The sequence below is a fragment of the Balaenoptera borealis genome, assembly GCF_965194805.1.
Source record: "Balaenoptera borealis genome assembly, chromosome: 16".
Lineage (NCBI taxonomy): Eukaryota > Metazoa > Chordata > Mammalia > Artiodactyla > Balaenopteridae > Balaenoptera > Balaenoptera borealis.
The window spans coordinates 5,137,505-5,150,440 of NC_138872.1; the positions used below are offsets into that span (position 1 = coordinate 5,137,505).

The 12,936-nt window shown below is 47.8% G+C and overlaps 1 protein-coding gene across 1 annotated transcript; it reads right to left on the bottom strand.

Moving 5' to 3' along the window:
• Window positions 1-2,436: 2,436 nt before the first annotated feature.
• Window positions 2,437-12,102, bottom strand: CIMIP1 (ciliary microtubule inner protein 1). The gene is made up of 4 exons (XM_082359341.1): window positions 11,948-12,102; window positions 9,891-9,972; window positions 8,368-8,469; window positions 2,437-2,854 (listed from the first exon to the last, which is right to left on the bottom strand). The coding sequence occupies exons 1-4, from the start codon at window positions 12,013-12,015 to the stop codon at window positions 2,693-2,695; spliced, it is 414 nt and encodes a 137-aa protein (XP_082215467.1). The 5' UTR covers window positions 12,016-12,102; the 3' UTR covers window positions 2,437-2,692.
• Window positions 12,103-12,936: the final 834 nt, after the last annotated feature.

The window sequence follows — 12,936 nt, forward strand, 5'->3', positions numbered from 1 at the left end:
AGCACACAGAAATTCAACCCTGGTGGGGTCGAGGCAAAGCTTGAAGACAGAAGATTCTGGCTGCTCTGCTCAACCACAGTGGCGGCGTCTGATCACAACAAGGGACGTGGGTTTCTTCAAGGGTAGATGCCTCGCCTGCAGCGATGACCGAGATGCCAAAACATTAGGATTTAAGTGGGACGAGTCTGGCCAAGCATCCCGTTGTTTAGTCTATATCAGCTAAACATCTGGGTGATTGGAAACATCTTTGGAGTTGAATGAGTCACGTGACCTGGTCTCATGCAGACATAGCCTGAGTCAAGACCAATGAAGGACACGTGCTCAGAGGAGGGTATTTTCTGAACGGGGGGAGAGGGAGGCAGCAAAATGTATTCAATACTCTGCTCTTCTCCTGCACAGCCGTAACCAAGGACCACAGACCGGGCAGCTTAAGTAACAGAAGCTGGTTCTCTCACAGTTCTGGGGGCTGGCAGTCTGAGATCAAGGTGTCGGCAGGGCCGTGCTCCCTCTGCAGCCTGTAGGGTGGAATCCTTCCTTGCCTCTTCCTGGCTCCTGGTGGTTTGCTGGCAGTTCTTGGCATCCCTTGGCTTGTAGATACATCACTCCAATTTCTGCCTCTGTGGTCACGTGGCTTCTCCCCTGTGTGCCTGTGTCTTCATGTGGCCTTGTCCTCCCCGTGTCTCTCCTCTTCTTACAAGGACACCAGTCACATTGGATTAACCCCACACCCCCACTCCAGTATGACCTCATCTTAACTCATTCCCTCTGCAATCACCCTATTTGTAAATCAGGCCACATTCACAGGTGCTGGACGATAGGACTTTGACAGATCTTTTTTGGGGGGACACAGTTTAGCCCGTAATACCTTGGTCCTCTTTTTTCTCAGGACCTAAAGAGCTGTGACATTTCTCCTTTAAATGTGTGGTCTGTGGGTGGCAGGTGGGATGTGAGCATGACGACCGTGGGATTTCCTGGTGGCCGTGGCCCATGTGACCCATGTGGCAGGTGATGAGTGTAGGCACCGCACTCAGAGGGAATGACGAGGCTTCTTGAAGGGCTGTTTCTCTCCTGTTCCAGCTCTTCCAGGCTGGGCAGCCCGTGAGAACCTGAGTATCCAGCTCTGGGCTGGAGGAGGGCCGTGTGGGGCAGAGAACCGACTAGGTGGCTGGGAGGAGATTTTGCTCGGTGGCTCTGTTCTCAGCGCCCGACTGGCTGGCTCTGGAGCTGTCGGCAGTCAGCACCCCCTACCCATGGGTGAGAAACCCAATCTCTCAAAGCACATCCTGCAGGCTTTATAGAGAACCACATCCCTGAACAAGAGAAGCTCTTCAGCCAGGGGCCTCTGGGATTTGGACACTGAGCCCAGAACTTGCAGGGGATGGCCCAGACTCAGGAGGAATTCTGTCCCCCAGCATTTGGTGCCCCCAAAGTCATGGAGTCCCTGTAGAAGTGTGCTAGGGGAGGCCAGCGTCCAGGGTCGGGGGAAGGTTCTAGATGAGGGATTCTTGGATTGGTAAAGCACTCCCACCACACCTGGACAGACAGGTGAGCAGGAAAGGTTTGGATGGGTGGGACTTGTAGGCGGATTCCATGGGATACAATCACCTCCAGCCCCCTCACTCAAGCAAACCCAGGGAGGAACCCATCCCGTGAACAGTGACACTGGACCAACCAGAGGGAGGAAGGAACGTGACTCCGTGGAGGGCAGGTAACTGATATGGCTGCCCTCCACCTCTGCCCACCCCAGGTGTGAAGGAGGCACCACCGCTGCTACTCAGAAACGAAACACCGACCCGCCTTCCCAGGCCACCTACAAACTCTCCGCTTTCCTACTGCCTGGGGTCCGGTTGGCGGGGCCTCAGGGCCTGCTGGCTCTTCCTTGTTGCCCTCTTTCACCAACTGGACACCGCACTCTCCACCCCCAGCCCCAGTTGTAGGAGGTGAAGCAAAGCCTCAGGGACAAGCAGGGACCGGAAATCAAATGTTGACCAAGGGATTAATGTCAAACGTCCACGGGGGACGGACGAGGGCCTCGTTGCCCAGCTCGGCTGCTGTCTGCGTGGTGATGGGGTCAGGGGGGTGGACCAGGTAATCGGGGAAGGTTTTCTACGGAGCGCTTGGGTAACCCATCCTCTCTAGGAAATCTGCACTCAATGGCACATCTTGTGCTCTTTTTTGCTTTAAAGCTGTTGACGTATTGCAGATATCCTGGGGAAGGAGTGTCGAGGGACGCTCAAAGCGCTTTATTCCTCCTGAAAAGCAGGCCCAGGGGTATTTGGGTACAGAAACACCTGGCCAACAACCTCATTACAACAAGGATGCTGAGAAGGGGGATTGAAGGTGACACTAAAGGTTTTAGACAAATACTTAAAAATGAAATCACATTGTGTTTTTAAAAGCTATACCTAGAAATTCCCATGGTATTAAAAAAAATCAGAGAGTCTATTTTGCTTTATTCATTGCATTAGCCAAGAATGAATATGTTACAAGAATGTTCTGGAAGGGAGGCATTGATGAATTGAAAACGTCCAAGGGCTGTTTTGTGTTCTTTGCAACAATATCCCATGAGCAGATGGGGAGGGGAACCCTGTCCTTGGGGGGAGGCCGGGGAACTCTTCCTTTCCTGGGCATGGGCACCGGCGCCTGGCGGTCCACCCTTCCTTGCCCCAGGGGCCGGGGTCTCTGTCTGGACTCAGTGGACACCTTGCTTCGGCCAGTTTAGCTCCTTGGCATACGCCCCTTTGCAGCTTCTGATCTCATAATCGTGCTCCAGCCACTTGTTCAGGCCCGGCACCCCGGATCTCCAGCCGATGAAGCCCTGGGTCGTCTTTGGGACTGGGGGGGATGGGAGCACCTGGAATAGAAAGGCAGGGGGTTGAGTCGCCTCGGGCCACAGCAGCACGAGGCGTGTCCACGGAGGCATCAGGATCGGCACGCCTGATGGGGAAAAGACAGAAAGAACCACGGTACCGGCCCCAAAATAGACACACAGGTCAATGGAACAGAACAGAGAGCCCAGAAATGGACCCGCACTTCTATGGGCACTTAATCCATGACAAAGGAGGCAGAATATACAGTGGGGAAAAGGCAGCCTCCTCGATAAATGGTGTTGGGAAAACAGGACAGCGACATGCAAAAGAAGCAAACTGGTCTGCTTCTCACACCATGCACAAAACTAAACTCAAATGGATTAAAGACTTAAAGGTAAGACCTGAAACCATAAAACTGCTAGAAGAAAACATAGGCAGCACACTCTTTGACATTGGTCTTAGCAATATTTTTTTGGATATGTCTCCTCAGGCAAGGGAAAAATAAACAAATGGGACTACATCAAACTAAAAGGCGTCTTCTGCACAGAGAAGGAAACTATCAACAGAACAAAAAGGCCGCCTACTGACTGGGGGAAGATATTTGCAAACGTACGTGATAAAGGGTTAATATCCAAGATATGCAAAGAACTCATACAACTCGGCCTCAAAAAAGCAAACAACCTGATTAAAAAATGGGCAGAGGACCTGAATAGACATTTTTCCAAAGAAGATATACAGGTAGTTAACAGTCACGTTAAAAGATGTTCACTGTCACTAATCATGACCCCTGTCAGAGTCGCCATCATCAAAAAGACAACAAATGACAAGTGTTGGCAAGGATGTGGAGAAAAGGGAACCCTCCTGCACTGTTGGTGGGAATGGAAATCGGTGCAGCCACTGTGGAAAACAGTACGGAGGTTTGTCAAAAAATTAAAAATAGAACTATCATACTATCCAGCAATTCCACCCCTGGGTACTTACCTAAAGTAAATGAAAACACTAATTCGAAAAGATATATGCAACTCTATGTTCATTGAACCATTATTTACAATAGCCAAGATAAGGAAGCAACCTAAGTGCCCATCAACAGATGACTGGATAAAGATGTGGTCTGTATATACAATGGAATATTACTCAGCCATAAAAATTAATGAAATCTTCCCATTTGTGACAACATAGATGGATCTAGAGGATACTTAAAAGTGAAATAAGTCAGACAGAGAAAGACAAATACTGCATGATTTTACTTACATGCAGAGTCTAAAAAACAAAACAAATGGAAAAAAATAAACAGAAACAGAGACATAGAAACAGAGAACAAACAGGTGGTTGCCAGAGGGGTGGTGGAGGAGGAGAGAAATGGGTGAGAGAAAGTAAGAGGGACAAACTTCCAGCTGCAAAATAAATGAGTCACAGGGATGAAATGTACAGTGTGGGGAATATAGTCAGTAATTATGCAATATCTTTGTATGGTGACAGAGCGTAACTAGACTTATGGTGATCATTTTGAAGTGTTTAGAAATATTGAATCACTGCGTTGTATAATAAGAACGAACATAGTGTTGTGGGTCAATTATACTTCAAAAACAAAGAAACTCGTAGAAAAAGAGGTTAGATTTGCGGTTACCAGAGGCGGGGGCGGGGGAGGGGGAATTGGATGAAGGTGGTCAAAAGGTACAGACTTCCAGTTATAAGACAAACAAGTGCTAGGGATGTAACGTACAACAGGATAAATATTATGAGCACTGCTCTACGTTATATATGGAAGCTGTTAAGAGAGTGAATGCTAAGAATTCTCATCACAAGGAGAAAATAATTTTTTTTTCTATTTCTTAAATTTTGTATCTATATGAGAAGATGGATGTTGGCTAAACTTATTGTGATCATCATTTCATGGTGTATGTAAGTCAACTCATGAAGCTGCACACCTTATACTTACTTAGTACTGTATGTCAATTATAGCTGCTTAATAAAACTGGAAGCAAAAATTAGAAAGAAAAGACAAAAGAGCCAGGGTCCCTAAGTAAGGTGCACCGAACGTAAGCACGCTCCAATCAGCTGGCCTCAGAGATCACATTTTCCCTGAAAGTAACGATCACCAAACATGTCTCTTCATCTTGTAATGCTTAACACATTTAATTCACGACCCAATGAAACAATTTTTATTTGGTAAAAGAGCGAAAAAGAGAAAAAAGTAAGGTGCAGAAATATCAAATACTACAGTTCACAGTGCCTTTATAAAATATGTGGCAACATTGTCAGATGGTATCCTGGCAGTTATAGGTTTGATTAGAAGGTTTTATGATACATGTGTGTGTACACACACACACCCCCCCCCAAACCATAGATGCCACAGGAATGAAAAACAATTGAATTTAATTAAAAACTAGAAGGGAAATGGGATTCTATCTGAAATGAAAAAAACCCCACGATTTTGTTTGTCAATTCCTTGAAATTTGGGAAATTTTTGGAAAATGAGGCTAAATGTTTATGCAGATTTCTCCCTTCCATTTGGAATAATCTTCTGTTCTGCTCTTACGGGGGGATTTGAACCAAGACAGCAGTGAGGGGTATTTGTTCCAGCAGAAGAACCGAGATGAAGAGGTTTAGTATGCTTGGGGTTACGAGTTCACGCTTGGCTCAAAGGATCTTTGAGTGAGGCGGTGGCTGGAGAGGACGGTCCTGGTGGACGAAGCCCCTTAACGTATATTCTTGATGAGGTATTAAAATTAATCTCTTGAGAGGCCCCATGCAAGGAGGGTCATGAACAAATGCCAGTGGGGCCAGAATTTCCTCCAGCGAGCCAGTTCTCCATGATGCTGAGACCTCGGGAACACACGGACCAGCTTTCAAGTCCATCTCCAACTTGTAAGAGAAATGCAGTCAGAACCCACCCTGGGATGCCACACTTCACCCACCAGATAAAGAGATGAAAACACCACCGTGAAGGAGCTTATGGGAGAATCTGTTGTTAATTCTCTGTGAAGGGCAGTATTACCGTCATCTACGAAAAATGAAAATGCAAACACTCTTTGACCTGACAATCCATCCTTAGGCATTTATCCTAAGACATCCTAATACCTGCACGCGCACATGCCAAGGCCCTGTTTGTCATAGCAAATGCCTGGACACAGCCTGCGTGTCCATCCATGGGGGACCCATTCAGCCACAGCCCCTCTGCACCATGGAAAACTACGCAGCAGTTTAAAAGAATGAGGTAGCTCTGTATATTCTCAGATGGAACGACTTTGAAGACAAACTGCTAAGAGAAAAAAAGATGCATAAAAGATGTAAAATATGGTATAATTTGTGTACTAAGGAAAAAGGGCTAGAGCCCTCCACATCCACTTGGATAGGCATATTGCATCTGGGGAAGGGTGCAGAGACGGGGGCAACAGCTCTCAGGAGTCAGGGGAGGGAAGGAGGCTTTTCACGGCATTGCCCTCTGGGGTGTAGGATGCCTGTTAAACCATCAATGTATTTTTAAAGGGTCTATCCACCTGAAGAGGGGATGGGAAGGAGGAAGACGGGAACCATTTCTTCGGCAAGGAAGGAAGCTCAGAGGGAAACAAGCAAAGTGCCTCTCTCTGCTGGATCGTGAGACTGGCCCTCCACTCCTCCCCACCCCCCACCTTCCACCCCCGCAGGCTGTGACAGGGGTGTGGCTTCCACACCTGGCCTTCTCCTAAGCAGAGGCTCACACAGGGGGAAATCAGGTTCCGTTTTGTTCTGGCCCCAGGACAGTTCCTCTCTTCTCCCCCCCAGAAGGGGATGCTGTTCTGATCTCTAGGTGGGAACGCTTCCTTTGAAAAGACGATGATTCTGGTGGCAGCTGCCACCCCGCCTGAGCAGGCACGGGGGCCATTTGTCAGGATGGCAGAGGGAGGGGCCCAGCTTCCCCAGGGGCAAGGCACTTACGGGGACTGCTCGTGGCCAGGAGAGACAGCAGGGTCCCTCACCCCTGGGTCCCCTTCTGGGGTGGAGGTGGGGGTAGGGAGGTGGCAGAATTAAAACCCAGCTGTGGAGAACTAGCAGAGCCTCTACCTGCCCCTCTTGCTCTGTCCCCTGGCCAGCCCTAGGCTTCCAGTCGGAGTTTGTGCGGGCAGGGTGGGTTCCGCACGTGTGTGGTTCATTGGAACAACCACTGCATTTCTGGGCACGTCTCCCAATAAACTTACTGACCCGGAGCAAAACACTGTGTCTACAAGGGTGCTCCTTGCAAACTGGGTACAACCTAGACGTCCAGAGATAGGGGAAGGGTATACAAATCATGGTCGACCCATACAATGGATAAAAATGCAGTCATTAACATAATAATGATTTGGAGTGCTACAATTAACTGCATGGAAAGATATATAGGGTATATTGTTAAGTGAAAAATGGAGATTACAAAGCAGCCTGTGGAGTTTGGTTTTTAAATATATATATATGCATGTGTGTGTATGTGTGTGTGTTTATTGAAGGAGCAGTCAAAAAATAACATTTAAGAGTATGGCTCTGGAATCAGACCCACTTGACCTTGGGAAAGTTATTCAGCCTTTGTCAGCTTCAGTTTCCTCATCTGCCAAATGGGTTTGATGGCAATTATAGCCACTTTCCAGGGATGTTGTGGAAATAAGATAACCATATAAAGCACTCAGTATGGGGAGCAACTAAAGGACAGGAATAAAATAAGAGCTAGCATTTATTGGTGGTATATGGAGGCATAGAAAACATCTGGAAGGAACTCCCCAAAATGTTAACCATGGGTCAGGGTACATACAGATGTTTTAATGTATGATTTATATTTTGCTGTATTTCTAGAAAAATCAGTGAGTCTCTATTGTTGTATAATCAGGGGGGAACCCTCTCAACATCTCAGTGGAATGCATTCATTCATTCATTCATTCATTCATTCGGCTAACAGATCGTACCCACTGAGCAGCCACTACGAACGAGCTGGCCACCCCATCAGACCCTGAGGGCGTCAGGAAAACAAAATCCAGAGCCTAACTCCCCCACCCCTGGCCGCCTTCACCCTGAGTTTTCATCTGCTCTCCCCATCAGGGCACAGAAATGCCTTCTCCGTAGCTGGGCAGAGAGCAGAACCCAGGATTAAAGTGACAGACGCATGAGAGGAGACCCAGGGACATACAGAGCTCAGCAACTTCTAGAGGCATCTACCCTACATCCACAGCTGATGGGTCTCAGGTGGGAACACCATCTAAGTCTTCACCCCTCTGGACAGCCTGGTCCCTCACTCAGCAACAAGAGCGATCTCTTAAAAAGACAATTCTCAACACGCCGTGGCCCTGCTTCCCACTGCAAATCGGGCTCAGATCCCAACTCCTTCCTCTGGCCTCTGAGGTCCCGCCCGTGTAGGGACCAGTAACCCGCTGTGTCTCTCATGTAGGCGCTTGGAAAGGGCTGGAAACCCGCCTCCCCGCAGGCCGGGCGCCGCTGTGTTCTTACCTGTGCAGGTGGCTGGGCCCACCTGCAGCAACACCGGAGAAACACCATCTCCGGTGGGGTTGATTTCTTACTTAGCAAAGCAAGTACTTAAAAGGACTTTGCTAACCTTGATGTATTTCTCCACTGGGGTCACTGGCCGGATGCGGAAGCGCTCGGGAAGCTCGATTTTGGGCTTTGGGGTGGCAGGCTCTTCTTCACACTTGATCAGCTGAAACACAATCCCCAGGGATGGGGCCCCGCAGGGTGAGACCTCGGAAGCTTCCCCTCACTGCCCCCTAGGACAAGGCACTTTACAGGTAAGGCGGTGCTCAGATCACAGTTAGAAAGGGGCAGAGCAGGGACTGGCCAGCCTGCGTGTGAGCTCAGCCCCAGGCCCTTGCAGACTGCCTATTTACACCCCTGTCGAGTGATCTGAGAACACGTCACAGGTTATGGACTCAGAGTAAAACATGGCAGCAAGGTTCAGGACCAACCTGTAAACTATGAGGAGAGCCTCCATCCCCCCTTTTAATTTTTAAAGCAATTTTGAACTCTTCAAAAACCCAACTTAATTACACATAAGGAATATTAATATAGACTCTTTTATGCATATTATATTAATAAGGACCCATTTTATGCATATAATTTCAAATTGTGTAACTCTCTAAGTATTAAAAAAAACTCATTAAGAATGCCATAATTTCAGCGCTAGTGGGACGGGGTGAATTACAAAGGGGCTTTACGCTGCCTAGAATCATGAACATTTCGAATTATGTGGCCTTTGTGCGATTCTGCCTCCCTCCAGAGAAATGTGGTTTCCTCATGTTGTGTCCTGGAGATCACGTGGAAGGTTGCAAACCACTGGCCACAATCCCAGTGAAGCTCACACAAGCATTCTGCAGGCCTGTTGGTGTCTTATAAATCCAAGCCACTATTCTAGACTCAGAAGATTTCATTAAAGCATCTGGATTTCTGGACTCTCTTGAACAGTCAGAAAATACAGCCAGTCTGCTTGCCTGGTAGCCCTCAGCCGGGCTGATGGTGGCTGCCTCTGGATGGGGTCAGTGGTCTCTTTGCTGGTGTCCCCATCCCTCCCTATTAATTATGCCTGGTCCTTTTCCTCGTTTTTGTTTCCTATCTGGTGTAGGAAATACCAAGAGTATTTTCCTAATAATCATGCCGATATTCACTTGGCCTCTCCTCTCTTTCCATCTGAACGTCACAGTCACTCAGTGAGGCAGTGAGGACTATCACCCCATTTTACAGATGGGAATTCCAAGGCTGAGTGGCCCTGGAATCAGCCAGACCAGCATCTCCCCCTGGTGCCTCTCTTTCTGAGCTGTGTGACTTTGCGCTTCTTTGAGCTCAACTTCCTCATTTGGAAAAGGGACATCAAAGAGCAACCCCCTCCGCACAGGGGTTGTCGTGTGGGTTCAACGAGCTGGTTCGGATGAAGCACCTAGAACGTGCCTGGCACATAACATAGTAAGTGCTCAATAAATTTGTGAATGGGAGGAAACTTCAGATGTCAGCCGTCTTGGCCTACAGCATGCTCTTTAAATTTATTCTTGCAAATTATACACTTCATAACCATTTATTCTTGGAAATGATTGATTCTATAACCTCCGAGCTCATCAAATTTACATTTACCTCCTCGAGGGGGGTTGTTAAAAATCCCCAGTTCGGGGCCCAGTTTTGCCGTGCTTCGTTTTCAGCCTTCAGGCGGTACTTCCTGAAAAAGAAAGCTCTTACATGCCAGACAACATTTGAAAAGGGTTAAAGTAGCAAACCCTAAGGTGCAATGGGGAGAAGTTTACATTCTTCAATGCATCTGGACTGAATGATGATTCCGTGTCAGGGAGGGAGCAGGAGTCCCTGTCGCTGGGGACTTCCCACTAATGTAAGGGAGACACATGTCTAAGAACCAGAGATGCTGGTTGGATGGTACCTCGGGGAGCAGACAGGACTGGGGCTGACTCTGCCCGAGGGGTCATCTAGGAATGGAATCCTTGTTTTGGGGGCCCCTGGACCTATAGTAATGGGGGAGTGTTAAATCATTATGGAGGTACATATAAAGTTCCTTTGTTTTCAGAGCAAAGACCAGGGCAGAGTGAGTGAGAAGGCCCTGGGATGCAAAATTTAAGGAGGCGCCCACTCTCAGGTTCTTGCAAGTGCAGAGCCAGCACCTGCATGACCTTGAGATGGAGCCCCCCCCGAACTATTGCACTCCAGATGCCTCACTCATCCCACCCTAATCCTGGCCCTGCTTTTCCTCCACATTGAATATAATTTATACATAACTACCTAGGAGCTGAACTGAGTTGCAGTTGAAGAGCGGGTGTGTCACATTTTGCAAAAATCTGATTAAACATTTATTCATTTTGATTTTCAAGTTTCTTTTCCTATTTTGGAATCAATATCTGCACCTCAAGCCCCCTCTGATGTCTCAACAGTTTCAGAGGCCCTGGCCAGGCTCTTTCCCTGGGCACTGAGCATTTAAAGCAGAGTCTTATTTCCAAGGGAGCTGTAACATGAGACAAAAATATGAGCCATATATGTAATTTAAAATTTTCTAGAGCCACATTTTTTAAAAAGTAAAAATCAACAGGTGGACTTAATTTTGGTATCACTTTTTAGGGGCATGAAGTTTTTGAAATCTAGTATTTTACATTTACTGCTCACCCCAATTTGGAATAATCACATTTCAAATGTTCAATAGCCACTTTGGACATGGGACACAACAGTCTAAGGGCTTAATTGGCTCTGTTCACACAGGAGGGGCCATCTGATTTGGGTCTTGAAGGATGAGTAGGAGTTTGTTTGGTGGGGGAAGAGAGAAAAGGGCATTCTAGGCAGAGGGAACAGACCCTCTAATACCCTGCTAGGTAGTATTTCCTATCGTGGGTACTTGGATAAAAATAAAGATTTAAAAAATAATAATAGCATGTATTTATTGCAAATAATACTGGCTTTCCATTTTCAAGAGTGATATAGTTTCCTATAAAAATAAGTTCATTAAGTGAAACAAAGCTAATTTAAAGAAAAATATGAAGTGACTATTACAAGGTTTTCAAGGAAATGGTAAAAGTCATAGAGATGACAATAGGATAACTGAAGTTTAAGAGGTAAGCCATGACAGTTTGTTGTTGCTAATATTTACTTACTTGCATCTAAATTAGTAACTTCTCATACTGGTTAAAACTTCAAAGAGATGGGATACTATTTAGCAATGGGATAGAATGCCAAATAAAAACATCCATTACAGATGTCTGCTGAACATGAATCTTTTAGAAAATGGATCTAATCTTTATATTAAAACTTCTTGTTCAAAAACCAGGACAAGCAAGAGAGAATGTGAAGTGCTCTCATTCGAACTGAACAAACATTAAGATTTTTTAAACATTTGGTAAATATTAAAAATAAGCACACATCAGTCGTATCTCAACAAGCAAAGCTTTGCAGTGGGTTGTAAAGCCAGATGCAAAATCTTTCACGCCTTTGTGGTGTGCCTAAGAGAAGAGAAAGAAAGGCTCTTTCGTCCCTAACACTGCCCCCTTTCCGCAAGGCCCCCGACCACCTCCAGGGCACGCTCTTCGCGCCCAGAGGTCAACAACCTCCAGGACTCGGTGGGGAAACTGAGGCCGCCAGGTTGAACACTTCAGGTGGGAACAGCCCAGCCCACTGGGTTCCCGGTTCCCGGGCGTTACCAGATCTCGTCCTGGGCCACGAGGTTCATGCGCTCGGCCGCGGCCCTGCTGATGGGCTTCTGCGCCATGGGGCCTGGGGTCTTGGAGCGCCCGGCACGCTTGGGCCCTAGGCTCAGCGTCTCACGTCGCCTAGGAGACCGGTTGCCAAGCAACGCAGGACGCGGAGGCGGAGACGGCGCAGCACCTGGCGAGGTTGTGGCCGCCCGGCTTCGCGGCTTCCGTGCACCCACTGCCAACCTCAGTCCGCAGCTGCGCTCTTCGTCCACCTCCCTGCCCACCTGCCTGGCTCGCGGGTGCAGCAGCCCTTCTCTGGGGAAAACCTTGGGGAAACCTCAAGACCTTACATTCCCTCCTCCCTTTAAAATTTATACCCGTCATGCAAGTATACAGGCCAAGTGTACCAACCCTAAGCGTACCGAGCTTAATGGATTCCGTCATAGAGACTCCTGTAACCACCGCCTGGATTACGAAATAGGTCACTCGACGCCCCGCCCCCCAGCCTCCTTCGACTTTTCTCGGCAGAGATTTGTTTCATCACAATTTGAACTTTGTGTAAGTGGAATCATCCTGGCGTCGTTTTTGCCTGGCTTCCTTGGTCCAGTGTTACGTTTGAGAGGTTCACCCATGTCGCTGCGAGTAGCCGGGGTGGGTTCACTTCGATGTGGGCGTCACTGGGGCTGAGTTTTGGGGCCTCCATGAAAATGCTGCTGTGAGTTTCAGCGCACATGGCTTTTGGAGAACATATGCATGCATTTCTTTGGAATCCACTCTTTATAACCATCTCCAAATGCAATTCAAAGATAATATTGCCTCCAGACCCTAAACCCCACGCTGTCTCTTTCATGCCCATCAACACCAATCCCCCATCACTGGGGTGCTCAATGGGTGCTTGTTGACTGACTCAGCGACGACCCCCCCCCACCCCCGGCTTCCTTCACACCACATAGGCCTGGGACTGGAAAATGTGTCTAAAAGACAACAGAACGTGC

Coding starts and splice junctions, on each gene's coding strand:
- CIMIP1 (XM_082359341.1), bottom strand. CDS start 12,015: ATGGCGCAGAAGCCCATCAGCAGGGCCGCGGCCGAGCGCATGAACCTC. Junction 8,470..9,890: donor TAACAACCCCCCTCGAGGAG/GTAAATGTAAAT, acceptor ATTGTGTTTCAG/CTGATCAAGTGTGAAGAAGA. Junction 2,855..8,367: donor CAGTGGAGAAATACATCAAG/GTTAGCAAAGTC, acceptor TTTCTATTCCAG/GTGCTCCCATCCCCCCCAGT.